At 36.7% G+C, this 17,126-nt stretch overlaps 1 protein-coding gene across 1 annotated transcript in view; it reads left to right on the top strand.

Moving 5' to 3' along the window:
* The window catches only part of DPYD (dihydropyrimidine dehydrogenase), a 335,518-nt gene that overhangs the window by 154,175 nt on the left and 164,217 nt on the right, over positions 1-17,126 (top strand). The window contains exons 9-12 of the mRNA XM_066325254.1: positions 782-889; positions 3,980-4,149; positions 5,789-5,999; positions 14,100-14,284. Coding sequence (XP_066181351.1) covers positions 782-889; positions 3,980-4,149; positions 5,789-5,999; positions 14,100-14,284 — 674 coding nt within the window. The remainder of the gene's footprint in view (positions 1-781; positions 890-3,979; positions 4,150-5,788; positions 6,000-14,099; positions 14,285-17,126) is intronic.

The following is a 17,126-nucleotide window of genomic DNA, read 5'->3' as shown; positions in this document are numbered from 1 at the left end:
ATTTACTCTGTTTCAGTATGTAATTATTAATTAGCACACTTTTGATAATATTATGGGGATTTAGATGTAAATATGAAAGTTGAGACTATTGAAAATACCCTGATTGCGTTTGCATGAATAAAATGGTTTAACTGGTGTCAGCTGGGCTGGCTTTTTTTGCTGTCCAACCATTCGCACCAAAGTAAGATGATGTTCTTAGGTAACTCGAAGATGATTTTTGCTGCATTCTTTTAACTGAAAGGTATTTGTTGCTGTTAATAGTTGTGAAGTAAATCTGTTTCCTGCAGATTCTGTCTAAAAGTGTGCTTTTAATAACTAGGACTAAATGTCAACCAATCAGGACTTCAAGGTTTTGAGAAAATAATCAAGAATGGCAAAAAAATGATGGCATACAAATACTCACAGGTCAGACCTACAGCACTGCCATTTGTCCTCCTCCCCTCATCACTTAAGCTGTTTGTTACTGCCTCATTTTTATTATCTGCTTTTGCACCCTGTTCTCTTTGGTCCCTTCCTGTGCATTTGTTTTGTTATGAGTTGTACCAGTACACACATTGTCGAGGAACCTCATTTTCAGTGCCTGTGCTATTAAACAATCACCAGTTATATAAGCTGCAGATTACAAATGTGATCATTTGCAATGTATTTTGGAAACATCAGAGTTTTGTAAAAGTGCTTGTATTGCCAATGTTTTTGAGAACATGTGTGTAATTCAAAATATATGTTGGTCGCTAAAATTTCCTGTGTAATTTTCTGATGTGCCATAAAATATCTATTTCAGGTTTGCCAGAACCAAACAGAGACAGCATATTCCAAGGACTGAGAATGAATCAAGGATTCTACACATCTAAAGACTTTTTACCTTTGGTAGCAATGGCAAGTAAACCAGGTGTGTGGTACTATATTCTTGTTGTAATCATGTTCAATAAGTCATTAGGAGTTATTATTGTATTGAACTGTCTGGCTACAAAGCAGCATATCCAATTACAAAGTACCTTCCACTGAATATATCTGGTATAGGGTTTTCTCTTGATGAGTAGCAACCTCAGGAGCATGGTTAGGCAAGTTAGTCCCAGGGATTATAAACTTAATAATCATAAATGTGAATCTAAACTGATGGCAAATAATTTCCCCTAATAACTTATATTTTTTATTTTGAATTATAGTCAAAAGATGGCATAAGCTTCTCCTTTGTATAAAGTATCTTGATAAAAATAGTATATGTAAGGTGGTTTGAAAAAATATGATATTAAAAAAGGTGTTTCTGACTTATATAAGCAGCTGATTTGTAGATTGTTGATAAATTCATTTACTTGATCCCAAGTCAGGTGCTGCAGGCTTTGCAGACACATTTAAATCAGTACTAGTTCCTTACCCAATGAACTTAGAGTCTAAGACTCAGAACAACAGGAGTATGACAGGAGTTAATAAGAAAGTGCTCAGTTCATAGGCACCAAATGCAGTCTTGTTTTATGATTTCACATCTTTCTTTGAGCACAGAGATAGCTGCATTTGCTCCCAAAGGAGTGCAGGTGCTTTCAGTGTCCCTGAATATGAAGTCATAAGCCTCAAATATGTGGTTTCTATGCCACATTTCTTCATGGTCTAGATTCCCCAGACAAAAAAGAAATTAATGTATGGGGTTTTTTTTACACTTTGGACAGAATTTAGTATTTTGCATATGACTTACCAGAACTTGTTTTACCTACAAGCTGATTTTCATTTCAGCATTCAGAAATTTCTTTTAGCATCATATAGGATTGCCTGCTTATTTAGTAGACTTTCCTTAAACACTTTCAAGGTATATATATTCTGTGGCAGATTATTCTGCTTATGAAAGTAAAGTTTATTACCTCATTTAATGCAAAATATTTCAGAAGTTAAATTGTGCTTCTTGATCTGTCCCATCTCTTTGCTGTTTTCATCAATGGCTTATTTCTGTTTTCTTAAGCTCAAAGTATTCTTAAATGATTTGGGTGAAAAGGGTGAGCTCTTGGGTTTTCTTCTTGAAGACAGAGATATTTAAAAGTAAAGCAGATTGAGAATATACAGTGCAACGCATTGGTAGAATAACAAAGGATAAGTAAATTCTGGAAAACAATCCTCTCTTGAAACAATGTGACTAAAAATACTTCTTAGAATTCTGAGAAAATATGTAGCAGTTTTGTACTGTAAGTCACCTGCCTACATGAGAATCTATACACATGATCCACATATTTCAAAATATTGCAAAGTAGCCCTCTTGATTTGCTAGGATGTGATAATGTGTTGGGGTTTTTTGTATTAAGTCTACAATGGGAAAAAGAATGAACTTGGAAGAACTAACCTTTTCTGATTGACAGTAATAGATAGCTCTTTGGTGTTGTCTGTTAATTAACATGGTCTCTTTTACTTAATTTTCCTGGTGTCTGTCTGTAGCTATAGCCACCTTTTGCTCTCTAAGGCATGGAATTTTAGAATAAAGTATACACGTACTACATCCTAGTCTATCCTCCTTTTTTTCACTGTGACAGTTATCTAAATAATAGACATAATAGACTTATTCATGGTAAAATGCATATTCTGCCTGCTTATTAATTCTGAATGGCACTTGTTAATATGCTTTCCTCCAAAAGGGTTTCCTCTCACGAATACATAGCTGTGAATTTGCCTTAGGAGTGTGTTCCCAAGAGCAAAGTGAGCTGCTCTGACTGATCCCTTCTAGACTCATAATCTAATGGCTCTCTGGGCTGCCAGCCCTGTGCTTCACTTGTGCTTTTTCCACTGCTCAATTTTTATGAAGTATTAAGTTCACTAAAAATAAATGAGAAAAGTTCAGTGAGAATTTTAGACTAAGAATCCTGTTAAATAAATAGTAAAGGTGACGCCACATGCATAAGGACAGAAAATTATAGCATTTGTTTTACATTAAGCATTTTTCAAATGGAGAAAGAATAGGTGTATTAGGATGTTATTTCTCACTCTGCTTATATGTCTAAATGAAAAGGATTGTTTACTTCAATAATACTTACGTTCCACAATTACATGTGAAAATCTGCTATAGTAGGATCCTTGAGTTAAAGTGCAATAGGTAAATGGCCAGCTGAGTGCCTTCTGACCAGAACTATCTTGGACACTGAGAATATAGCTTTGTATTATTTATGTCATTATTTTTCAAGTTACAGCCGTTTTCCTAATCAACAGTTAGTTGGACTTAAACATGTGATAAAGTACAGTCTCATCCAGGGAACAGACACAGTTCTGTTTATGCTTAACTATTTCTTGTTTAATTGAATCTTCAAATACGAGCTCTAAATGATAAACACATAGTATTGTTATTTTCTCCATGTAACATTTTACAAATGATTTGTAGAAAACTACTGTAGATTAAACATTTTCTTCCAGTGGAAAAACTAGGAATTACTGTAACAATATTCTTTTTTTCATGTTCAGTTGATGAGTAGCCTCAGAGAATCAGGTCACAACCAGAACACAGTGTCAGTGCTCTATAGAAATCTGAGGGGATTGATGATGGTATTCTGTTACACAAAACTGTAATTATCCACAACTTTTTTTTTTTTTTTTTTTTTTTTTTTTTTTTTTTTTTTTTTAATGTTGCTTTGTTCTGTTTGGGGGTTTTTTTAGCTGGAAGGATAATAAATCTGGTGAGAGAGAAACTTACTTTTTGAATAAAAAGATCTCAAAATTCTTGTCTCAACCTGACAGGACCCACAACCCTACAACATGTCGTCATTTGAATTCTTTCTCAATAGAAAGATGCAGCTGCTTAGAGTACTGACTATGAAATTATGTATATGAGCATATCTTAAAAGGGGGAATAAAACTGTCTTTCAGTGGAGCAGAATAATTTGATAGTGACACTCCATGCTTGAAAACTGTAAGATGCAATTTTACACTGCTTTGAGTACAAGTACCTTTTGAGCTGTCATGCAGAAATGGTTTCTCTACTTGAAAATGGGGTTTTCCTTTTATCTTTCAGGGATGTGTGGCTGTCACTCTCCATTGCCATCAATACATGGAACTGTGATTGTACTCGGGGCAGGAGACACTGCTTTTGACTGTGCAACATCTGCTCTGCGCTGCGGAGCTCGTCGTGTGTTTGTGGTCTTCAGGAAGGGATTCACTCATATCAGGGCTGTCCCAGAAGAGGTAAAATTGAATAGCAGTGTTTCTGGGGAGGCATCTTAGTTTCTTCTGTGTGGCCTGAGAGTGTGCTATACTTTAGGTGTGTCTGTACTTAGCAGACATCTGCTAAAGGTTTTATTTACAAAAATGCTCTTAAAATGTATGAATGTTTATTAAAGATCTGAGACTTGCTTTGTATGCTCTCAATTTAAATAATTTTCCACTATGTATCTGTTTCCTGACAAGTCAAGGAGATGTATTTGCAAGCAGGGGACAGAATTTCTTATAAGTTAGGAAATGAACTAAAATTTTCAATCTTGGAATCAAACAGCCATTAGAGTGTTGTAGGTAGCTCTTGAGATCATGGTTAGGTCCTAGAATGATAACTTCTGGCTGTTGTTTAAGGAATCTCAGAGATTCTGACATTGCCTTGTGAGGCTTTCTTTCTTTCCTTTCTTTCTAGTAAGAAAATTACTGACAGTGATTTTGGCTTTGAATCACTGCCAGTGACAGTGAAGCAATGTTATTCATCACATATATCAGCATTCAATTTGGTTTTTAGTTTGGCTTTGTACTTTGGCGTTTATCCGGTCATCTGGATATTTTGAAATTATTCTGTTTCCTCAATTTGTATGTACTACAGGAGGTTTTATGGAGATTATTTTTTTCTTGTTTTGGTGGTCTTTTTCTGTTTTCATTTATTTGGTACATCACACTTTTATATACTTGAGAATAGTGCACCATCTAATGCATCTTTATCATGAGATTTATGGCAATTTGGTTGTCTGTTTTAGGAAGGTGGGAACCTTAGATCTTCCAGAAGGAGTATGGGGTTGCAAAGAAAGTAACAGTGGGTTTCTTGGTGCATGATTTAGTACTTCTGTTGCACTTCAATCAAGAGTTCTAGACACAATGAGATTACTGAAGTCATTGCACAGACTCATGTACTACTCAGATTCTTGATATAATCTGAACCAAAATCTTTCATAGAAACCTAGTAAATTTCTAAAAGTTGTCAATGTTTGTACTCATCCAATCATTCACTGGGCCATGAAAACAGTAAAATAAAAGTAGCTTCATTTAGTAATGGCCATGATAGAATCATGTCAGGTAAGATATACATGTTCAGTAAAGTTGTGTAAGTAGAGAAAGTCAAATTCTGAAGATGATTGACTTAAGCAGTTTTACCACAGTGGAGATTCAGAAGATCTTAGGTCTGGGTTGTCACTCAGAAAACCATTGCTTGTACATGGTAGTCAGCATTAAATACAATCCTAAAGTCATAGTAAACACAAATCAAGGCATGGACTAAGTTAGTACAAAGCACTTCTTAAAAGACACAGATATACATAGAAGAAAAATCTTTTTTCCCTCAAAGTAGTTAAACATATTCAAATTAACAGAAAAATAAAAAAATATATTGGAGAAATATTTGGCTTGAAAATTTACCTGCTGCCACTGCTTGATTTGATAGCATGAGAGACTCTGAAGCTGACAGTAAGATGACTGCCTGCATACTAGACACAGCTGACTTCTACTATAGAAGAATCCATGTTAACATATTGAGTCAAAAAATGTTTTCTGGTTGGTTTGTTTGGGTTTTTTTTTTTCCATTAAAATGTGGCATGTTTAAGTTATATATTTTATTGCTTCTACTCTACAGATGGAACTTGCAAAGGAAGAGAAGTGTGAATTTCTGCCTTTCCTCTCTCCTCGGAAAGTTGTTCTAAAAGGTGGACAAATTGTTGCTATGGAATTTGTTCGAACTGAACAAGACAGCGATGGGAACTGGACCGAAGATGAGGATCAGGTTGTCCGTCTGAAAGCCGATGTGGTCATCAGTGCCTTTGGCTCCATTTTGAGTGACAATAAAGGTAACCCTGACTACTGCAAATACAGATTGTTCTTTTAGCTGCAGCCGTGTCCTGTCCTTTAACAGTTGTGTGAAATTGATCTTCTGGAGGTTACTCAGCTTGTGACTGCTGGTCCTCTTACAGGAGTTTGTCCTTCAGGTGCATCTTTTAGAAGAAGATTTGGGGATCTGGTGACTAAGCAGTTCTCTGCATATTGCTGTATAGAGCTGGAACTTAGCATAGAAGTATGGCTCCTCAGCATATATTTTTCTTCTCAGTGCAAGTGGGATCTCAAAGAAACTCTTGGGAATTTCTTCTGGTCTCATTAATTAGCTCTAGAGAAACTCATTATATTACATCTTTAAGCTGAACTGATCTGATCTCTGAAATATCTTTTTTTTTTAACCTAGCAAATTAAACAGGCATTGAAACATTCATTATTCTGGTTCAGTTGGTCTGGGTATTACTTATGTCTCGTGCATATATAAGAGAACTGACTTCTTACATGATATTTCTTAGTTGCTCTTTACAAGGTTTAGTCTTAAAATTAGCAATTACTTAATTCTGTATTAAAGATATAGAAATTGGCACACTGGTGCCATTTCAGACATTGGATGAATTGTCTGCATTTAGGAGAGAGAGGAACATGAATACAGTTAAGAACATGGGAACTGAGCAGTGTTTAAACTGTTCTCCTCTGACACTGGGTTAGACTTTAGGAGTTCAGGCACATACATCAAATGTGCCTCAGAAATTAAAACACTGACTTAGCAGAAGACACATTGATAAAATGAGAAGGTCTTCAGCTTGGAGATGGTCATCTAGGTTAGGAGGTTCTGAAAGCCTTAGTGAACAGTGTGCCTGCCTCTCCAGGGCATGGTCATCCCAGCCAGTTAACCCATGACACGTTGTCATGGTCCTTTGGGTATAAATGCTCTCACAGAGGACTTGGCAATTGCCTCAGGTTGCACAAGACCCAGAAATTTGGTATTCAACATTTCTTAGTGTAATGTACTTTAGTGAACCTTTGCAATCAAAGAAAAGGTGATGTAATCAAAGTGATGTAATCAGGCTCTAAATCTGAACAATGTACTCAGCACTCCCCATTCAACATCCAGTTGTATAGAATGGTAAACCATCATGCAACCATGAGAGAAGTCTAAACCCTCTTCTACAGTAAAAAGAAGGAACAGCCTGGTATTTTGAGAAACATGTGAAGTGACTACCAAGAGCAATCTTCTCTTGTGTGTGTTACTACTAATGCTTTGGGGTAGTTTTTTGCATTCTAGACTGTTTCTAGGCAGTGACTGCACTCAGCTATTTACAGTGCTCATTACTCAGGGCTGCCTGTTGGCCTGCCACTGCCTCCAGCTCTACAGGGCACAGGAGAGAGCAGACTCCCATTCCTCTTGGAGCTTTATTGCTGTGGAAAGACTCTGGCATTTGTGTGGGTCATATTTCAGGGCTCAGTCTAACCTCCAGGGAGCAAAAAGAAGAAGATTTAGGTTTTTTTAAGAGATTCATTAACTACTCTGATGATGGTGTTGATCGACTGAGAATTTTGGCAAATTTTGTTGGTATTGTTTTTAAAACCCTGTGTTTAGGTGTTTTGTGAGGTTTTGTAGACTCTCATGTGGTAAATCAATATTAACCTATGCAATCAATATATTTTGTTGTGATTCATAGACCTCATGATACCGAAGTGATTCTGTTTTCTCCCATGTTAAAAATTACCTCAAATTACCTTAAAAGATTGAATTTACTATGCTGCTTAACCATAGTACTGTGCCAGTCTTGTATTTCCTAGGGTGCATTCACAGTCTAAATTAATTGTTGAGAGGTTTCTAAATAGGAACATAAAATGGGAGGGGAACAGTCATGCAGTGAGCTGATCATGAGAGAGTTATTTACTTTGGGGGTGAGCAAAACACCTCAGTTTCATGCTGTATTTTGGGTGAAACTGCTGTTAGAAGAGCAATCAAATAAAAAGGAAAAAATGCAAGTCATTTGTTTTGAATGTCATGAAAGTGAAAAGAAACTAAGACTTGAGTGCATAAAGTGCTTATTTGGAGCATACCATTTCGGTTGCTTTTAAGTCTTTTTTTTTCTTTTTTTTAAGCTGTCTTAATGAATGTCAAATTTGCTATTCACCATTGAGCTGGATTACAACCAAAACACCAGACTGCTTCAGTGGACATAACAAAAAGAAATAAAAATAAAAGAGAAAAACAACACCAAAACATCATCTTAGTGTTTTGCTGTGGTTTTTTTGTTTGTGAGGTTGATTGCTTTTTCTAAATGAAGTACACTTCTGTATTCAAGAGATGAAACTATTCGGGTATTGCCCATCAAAAGAGGGAGATGAAAATACTTGAGGTACTCAAAACTGGACAATGCCATAAGCAAACTGATTTGACTTGGAACTTGATCTAACCTAGAAGGGAATGGAATAGGCAACCTCCAGAGAGCCCTTCTATCTCAATTATTCTGTGACTGGGTGACTCAGGTGCAGGTTGAATAAACATGTTAATTGCTGCTCATACAAAGAGCTCTGTCAATTGACCTAATTCGTAAGGCACCTCGGGGAACTGCAAATGCAGTATTGGTATGGGCTAAGATAGCAGGTTATATCCTATAAAAGCTGGTTCTACTGATAAAATAATAAAGAAAATACTGTCAAAAACAGAGAGATTAAAATTAGACTTAGCCCCAGTTCAACAAAGTGTTCAGGGCAGCCTTGATGCTCATGTTGGAAAGTTTTATAAGAAGCCATAAGTGTGTGGGTGACTGAGCAGAAATAGCTCATAGGTTAGAAAGTTTTTTCTGGTCTATTATCCTCAACAAGATGTTTCCTATTCTTGCATGGTAACTATTAAATGTGCAACTGAGATTGCATGCATTCACAACAGGCATTTAGTAATTTTTGTTTTGTTAAAATAAAATGCTGACTGTATTTTTAAGCAACACTTCCAGTGGGTATTCATCCTCCCATTGGGAATCATATAAATGGGTCACTTTAAAAAATTGACTCCTAATTTCATTTTATGCTCCTGGAGCTGCTTATAGATGAAACAGGGGAGTTGCTTTCTAGACTGTTATAACAAAGTTACCATTTTACTAAAACCAGTAAAAAACTAGCCCAACAAATTGTTCAAATCCAGCTACTGCAGATGGAGTAAGAAAAATGTTTTGGTTCTTCTTCAAGAAAAATTATTTGCAAGCACAACCTGCTTTATTTTAGCTGCTAAGCTTACCAGAGCCTTCAAGCTGTCGTAATTGACCCACAAAACCAAAGCTATAAGAGGAATTTTGTAGTCTTCCTTTTTGCTTAGTCTGTTATTTTTGAGGCTTACAATGTATTAGTTAATTACTGAAATATGTTCTTTCACCATTCCTAATTGCAACTACTCAATATATACAGTTGCAATTCTGTGTGCTCCCTCACACTGTGTTCAGTCTCTACATCCTACTTAACACCAGTCCAGTTGGTTTTAAGGTCTCAGCTTCAAATATCCCTTTCCTCATTTATTTCCTTCTGATAAGCAAAAGGAACAATACTTTTGATTTGCAAAATTTTGTAGCGAATGCCCTTGTTCTGATTTGTTTTCATGAATTTCCGAGGAGAACCATGGAGAAATTATGGAAAATAGTGCTCAAAATGCACTACAAAATTCAGTGCAGAGCAAAGGACTAAACCAAGATAGGGGACTAGCAACCTAAGTTTTGTTTGACACCCTTTTTAGCAGGCAGCAGTAAAGAGGAGGAATTCCCATGTAACCAGAACACTGAATCTTAGGATGATAATGTCTATTTTATTTTCTTGGAACAGCAAAAAAGAGAAATGAAAAAATATCCAAGGAAAATTCAAGTATTGTCTTTGTAAAGCAATCCCAGAAATACTAAGTTATTTGTGAACCAAAATATGTTTTATGAAAATGTTAGTGGCTAGCTACTGCATCGTGACTGAAGGACAAAACTTTATTTCATAATTCCAGCAATCTGTCACAACTTTCAGATATTTTGCTTTTACTTTTAGTACAACTCTCATCTTTCTTGGAAACTGGAGCAGCAAACCGTGGGCTTACTGCTCCCTTAGAAGAGCTCAACATACAGTAAAGATAACTTTTTCCAAGCTTTTTACAATTTTATGCTTTAACCCACTCATAGTTAATTTTTTATTTCTACAGTTTGAGAAGCATTTTCTAGGGAACAAAGAAAAAAAAGTCTGTAGAGCTCTGACCTCATAAGTGAAAAAGATTGTAGTTTTCCTTTGATCAAATACAGAACTCCAAATGGCACAGAAACCAGGAGTTCTGGAACTTGGAAGGACTGTTGAGTTTCTTCATAGAGCCTGCTCAGACAACTGGGTAACTTTGACCTCAGAGTACTCAGACAACTGAGTAACTTGGCTATCTAATGAAAGAATAAAGGGGAGGAAGAGAGGCTGTGATAGCCCAACTGGCAATGCCCTGGCATCTGCCTGCTAGCCCAGCATCTGCCTCACAACCAACAGGCTTTGAGTTACCAGATTGGTAAAAAAAAAAAAAATTATATAAAACTGAAAAATATGTTCAAAAGATTCCTATTGAAATAGGTAGGAGTTTTTCTGCTAAGTCATTTGGAATAGGATTTTTCTCCACAAATAGGTTTACTGAATGAGTTTGTGTGCAGCAGTTCCACACTCTGAAATGGTTACCCATTCCCAATATTCAAAAGTGGCTTCATGATGATTTCTAAAGCCCTGTTTACTTAGGGCAGAAATTCTGCTCTTTGAGTTGATAGAAATCAGACACATCTGCTTGCTGGTGACAGACAGAAAACAAGTCAGTGGCAGCTTGCAGCAGGACCTGCTCCTGCTCTAACTGGACCCAGCTTTATGCAGTCAAACCACTTTTTTAATCCTGTTTAGGACAGTAGTGAGGTAAAGAATGTTGGAAGCATGATTGTGCCTTTATTTGCTGGGCATTTAGACTGGGCAATGTCAGCAGCTAATGAGTTAGTGCATATGACAGCTGTAGTTATGCATTTTAGATTAAGAAAGTTACCGTATATTTCTATTTTTCAGAAGTAATGCTACTATTCTTTAAAGGAATTCTGTAAGATGGATATCAAAAATAACATTAATGAGCTACTAAAGCTAAAATTATAGGAACTTACAAAATTGGTTAAACATAAAAACCATTAAACTGTTTATTGAAGCTTCACAGATATACTGCAGCTAATGAGCATTTCTGCTATTTAAATAAGCCCAAATTGAACACACATTACATAGATGCATAATTAGTCATGGCAGTCACACAGAGACTCACTTTTAAAGCTTTATTTGAGGAATCTTTTCCATTTGATTTGTTTTGTTAATTAAAATATTTTTTCTGTATTCACTTATATTTTAATATTGTTTTTGCAAATGCTATAATTTGCTGCTGTGTTTCCATTTGTGTTTGTTTGCTCTGTGAATATAGCGAATTTGGAAAATATATTCAGCATTGTCCTTTTGTTTGGTGTTATTTGTGTTAGCATCACTTGATAGCAGTAGAATAATTAAATTGTATGTTGTCTTTCATCCAGAAGGATCTTTTCAAGTGATATATATCTCACTAGGCTGGGGAGGAGACAGCAGCACAAACACAGAATTGTAGTTTGAATTTTCAAAAGAAAATACATGTTAGTTTTAAACTTTGAAGACTTTAAACTTTGAAGACTGGAAAAGGGTAAAGATTTCTGAAGATACTCTTTACCTCTGTCCCAAATCATGCACCAAACATTCAATATCAGGCTTGCTTCTTGTTCAGTGTCAAACACCAATTCAGAGAACCAATAGTTCAAGCTCACCATTGGCTTTTGGGCTCGTTCTCAGACTTGCAGGGGCAGAGAAGGAACTTGCCTTTCTGAAGGCAGAAGTTCTCCCCTTCTTTGTGCTGGTGATCTAGGTGGTGGTCCCATCAGCCTCCCAGCTGCACCAGGTATCAGATCCAAATCATGAGGGTGTTAGGAGCTCTTAAATAAAATGCTTTTGAACCATGCCCTTTTTTTAATAAAACTTAAATCTTGGAGATTATAAGAAAGAAAGAAATAGCAGTTGGAACCTGTGTCAGCCTCGCCACCAGGGAAATGTTTCTCGATTTTAAAAATACCGATCAGGCAGACAAATCCCCAGAGATGTTTCAGGTGAAGATATGTTGGGCATCTTCACACTCAAAAAGCTTTTGGTATAATTATGTCCAGACAGCTATTTTAGAACAAAGCAATTCAAAGATGTTTGAGAAATGTAATACATACAGGATAACAGAGGTAATACCCTGTTTTTCCACAAGATGAAATAAGTAGTCAGAACTTCCAGTTTTATATAATTTCTTTTGAAAAACTACATTTTTCAATAGCATGTTGTCCTCAGACACTTTTCCTGTGGTTCAGTCCTGGATCAGACAGAAGTCATCTATTGAATCCCCACTACCAAATCCTGCAGTACCCAGTTTTCCTCTGTTTTTTTCCAAACATGTCTTTACAAGCCTGTACATATTTAACTTGTGAGAGCTGTCTAGACCACATGCTGAGATGGTACCACTGCTTGCAATAAGTTATCCTATATATGACAAATATAAGATTATAAAAAGCTTTCTTGAAGTACAGACGGTCTGAGGCACAAAGAGGGAGTTAATGTATTGATTTCTGAAGGATTTTTGATAAAACTGCTATCAGCCAACTCCTTCCTTTAAAAAAGCCCACGCAAACAGAAAAAGCCCAAACCCAAACAAACTAAAACCTTCATTTTCCAGATAAAAAAGTCTCAGTCTGAAGTTGTTGCATTTGATCTTTCAGTAATTTAGATATTTTTACAGGAAATAATTTCTTAAGTTTTTGAGTTTGTTGCTATCCAAATAGTATTTTTGTCAACTTAAGCCACGTGTATATGCCAAGTGGGAGAGACTGTGCAAGCAATAGGTCTTGCAGATAGATTAAATACTTCTGGTAGAAAATCTGCTACATTCTTTCAGCTTAGAGCTGTCTTCTCTGACTCAGGCTTCTGAACAAGTTGCAAAAAGTTCCTTTGAATTCAAGTCCTCTATGATATGTTTGTAAATGCCATGGTTGAGGAGAAGTGCGTAGGTGGGACAGATAGGTGACAATGTTTGTGCCTTGCTTCCTGTTTAATTATTTTGCCCCTGATTATACATAGCCTCCACTTTGAAATGCACTTCTAATATATGATTTGGTGGTGAAAGGAGACACAGAGGCTTGGATGAAAACCCCATCGCTGTGGTGGGTGGGAAAGCTGTGTTTGAAGCTTGCTCTGTACTGAGGTGTGTGCTGGGGCAATACCACGACTTTGCCCTTTGTATTGGAGAAATCTTCATCTTAAACTGGCAGGTTTCTCTTGTACATTTATGACAGTGCAACTACATCAGTTTAATTGACCTTGGCAATCTGCAATCTGCATCTGCTAGTGGTATGTCCCTGAGGGACATTGCAATTTTAAGCTGCATTTTATTGCAGAATGTTTGGTTACTGCAGACAAAGCTATGTAGTGCCCCCTATTTTGATAGATGCCATCAAAATTTGCTAAAAATATTTATTGAAAAGTTTATTGTCTTGATGGAGCTACTTTGAAGTGCCTTGTGAATACAGTAATTTAAAAATATTAACAGAATATTTTTCTGAGCATTTATGCGTACTTTATGACATACATATAATGCCATACAGTATAAATATTTTTTTTTAATTTCACATCAACAATATTTGGAGGACAATAATATTTCATGTGCAAAATGCCTATATGTGCTGTTTTCTAACAGCGTGAAGAATCTTAAGATCTTTTAATACATGCTCTAAAAAAAAGTCAGAAATGGTTGTGAAAAAGATAAAAATATATTATCTTCTTGTAGCTGTTTAATTTTGATTGTGGTTTTATGGTTTTCTTCGTAATATGTGTAACAAGTTTTGAAGTGAACCTTTCTTCCAGGATGTTCTGAATTTGAATATTAAGTCAGGATGGCTTTGACTTTAATGAGGGACATCTTTCTCAACATTAAATTTTCTTATTGTATCAGCATGTATTTGACAGATTTTAGCAACAGTTTTTTCTTTCTTTTATTAACATATTTGTCATTTATTTAATTACAGTCAGAGAGGCCATGGCACCTATCAAGTTTAACAGATGGGGTCTCCCTGAAGTAGACCCAGAAACTATGCAAACAAGTGAGCCCTGGGTGTTTGCAGGGGGTGACATTGGTGGTGTTGCTAACACTACAGTGGAATCCGTGAACGATGGGAAACAAGCTTCCTGGTACATGCACAGATACATCCAGGTGACTTCTTCAAATATATTTTTCTCTTTCCCCGTTTTATCTGATTTTAGATACTTCTAAAAATAATTTCATTGTGGTTTTGATTAAGTTACAAATTTTTGAGAAACTAATGCATAGATTATCTGGTGATTAGGACATTACAGATTCATTCTGCTTGGGTCACATATTAGTGTCTGGGTAGATGAACTCAGCTTTCTTACACTATCTTAACACTAAAATTCAAGCAACATTTTCTTGGCCCGATCTCTGAATTCCACTCAAGGGTAGTAAGCCTCCCTGCACAACAGACACTGTGAGCAGAAGCCCTAATTGGGTAACTGGGGAAAAGGAGTGAGCTCTGTGAGTATTAAAAAGTAAAATCTTCCAGTAGTGCATAAAGTAAAAATTAACTACTGCCAATGTTGTTACCTGGGGAAGGCATTTTAGTTTACTAACAGTTTACAGAATGCTCAGGTTATCTACACTGGAACCCAAGTTTGCTCTGATGAACTGGATACAAGAACTTGACGAAAACTGAATGCACAGAGGCAAATAATACAAAGGAGAATTTACCTGAGAAATGTAAGATGTATAGGCTTGAAAAATATGGTAACCACATCCTTTGGTTCTACTTGTGTGTTGCTGACTCTGTCCTAATTTTTATTGTAGAAGAACGCAAAGTCTAGAGGACCTGAAAAGGAGCCTCCCAAGACAGAGACACAGCCTGAAGAACCAGATGACAAAAAGTGTGTTCGTAGTGCAGGGAACTTTTAAGAAACATGATACGTGATTCATTCTCCCACATAAAGAGATTTGAACAACTGAAGTTGGGACTGTAACAGCTCAATGTCTTTCTCCCCCATCCATCTGCTCAAAACCTCTCTGATTGCATGTTTGTGCAATTTCATGCTGTTGGAGTCTGATTTCACTTCCTAAAAATACTTCAACCGAAAGCTTGTTGTTAGTATCTGTGCATATTTTTTCGCACTTGTTCTAAGCGCTGTTTGTGTCCTGCCTTCTTAGACCCCATGAAAATGCTGAGTGTGAAACATCTTTAATCCCTGACCTGCTTGCTTAATTTCTCAATGCACAGTGATTTTGGGTAACTGTGGTAGGGGAGAGAAGGTATCTCCTCTTTTTTGTCTCCTTATTCAACCTCTTAGAAATACAGGCATCATTTTTAAAACCCTCCTTTATCATGTTGCTTCCTCTTCAAAGCTTTTTTTTTTCCCCCCCTCTGGAATGTATTTAATACTTTGGAAAAAATCTGAATAGTCATGGCGTGAGAATTAGAATTTTAAATCAAGCAGACTTGTGATATTAGAGCATTTCTGTTACCCTTTGCAGGTTTCAAGGCAGCTTATTCAACCTTACAGTCTCACCAGGAAGCTAATGGGAAAGCCTTACAGCAATCTTCACAGGAAAGTTTCCAAATGGCAAATGTCACCTTTCCAGCTGTTAGATGAATGGATTGCCCAAGGGCATTTATTTGGGTGTGCAGCCCTTGTAAAATCTGGTTGGTGTGGTGCAAAATGCTGTAATCTGGCAATGTACTTCACCAGTGTTTGGACCTGGTAGGAATTTTAGTGACTGGAGGAGTTTGTTTTTAAAGTTGTTTAGAGAAGGATTTTATTAGCCTGCTGTTTTATAGGGACAGGTGTGTGCACGTGTGCCTGCCTTTGTGCTCATGTGTATGCACATAAGCAGTTAAGCAGTTCACTCAGTTCACAGCTGAGCTGTATTCTGGAAACTTCCAAAAGTAACACAACACAACACCTTACTTTCTGTCTGCTGTGAGATTCTAAAGCAGGCAACCATCCTGTGAACGGAGTGTCTGAATCAAGTACACATTAAATTTTAAATAAATGCTTTTGATATTGTCTGTGTTTCAGTTAAGGAGTAGGTAGCAATTTCCAAAATCAGCGGCTATCTCAGCACCAGGATCTATAAGTGACACATTCAGTCTTCATTAAAATAAAACTATTCCATAGGATTTCACAACTATTCCAGGACAATGTCAAAGAGTGTAACTCAAACGGACCATCCTGACTACTTGCAGAATGCAGTGTTTGAACAGCATGCTGCATGAATCCCAACCTACTCCAGGCAAAAGGCTAAGCGAACAGATGGGGCTGATATGTGCCCTGAAACTCCAGTCACTGCAAGCTCTGGCACGTGGTCAAGTCAGGCGTGAGATCCAGACTCCAGGACTCTTCAGCAGAAATGCCTTATGTTCAATACTGAGAGTTATTTACAGAAGCTTCTTGGCTGCTCTTATGCTGGAAACTTTCCATCATTAGTTGCCTAAATATCTCCTGCCTCTTAACATATTCCTCCCACTATATGAGGCATGGGTTCATCTCAAAAATTGTTGCCTGCAGCTGTGTCAGGTTAGTTTCTATAAACATGACCGGTCAAAGCCTAACTAAGGAGAACTGTAGTAGAACCTGTTAGGAAATACAATCAGTCTTCCTAGAACCCTTCCTTGCAGGTCTTTAGAGATCCAAACAGAATCAGCCCAATTCGTGCAACTTTCTACCACTCACATTTTCTCACAATTCAACCTTCTTTTGATATTCCATGAATGAAGTAAAAAATTCAGTTAAATGATCTTAGTGATTTATTTAGTATGGGAATTGTAAGCCTTCGCTTTTCTCCAACAGTGACTTTATGATCCTGTGCAGAAGTAATGTAGGCTGCTGGTCTCTTCCAGGCCTCAGTTGCCATTCATTTCTTTTTGATAAGTGAATGGATTTAATTGTATAATTGTTATATTCAGGGTAATTCACAATTTTTTCAGACTAACCTAATTTTCTATGCCTGTCTTGAGAGCAAAGACAGTTCCAGTATTTTCTTATTGTGC

This window comes from Sylvia atricapilla, chromosome 9 (assembly GCF_009819655.1).
Source record: "Sylvia atricapilla isolate bSylAtr1 chromosome 9, bSylAtr1.pri, whole genome shotgun sequence".
Lineage (NCBI taxonomy): Eukaryota > Metazoa > Chordata > Aves > Passeriformes > Sylviidae > Sylvia > Sylvia atricapilla.
Note: the sequence above shows the minus strand (reverse complement) of the source record. Positions and strands in the feature narration are given on the sequence as shown.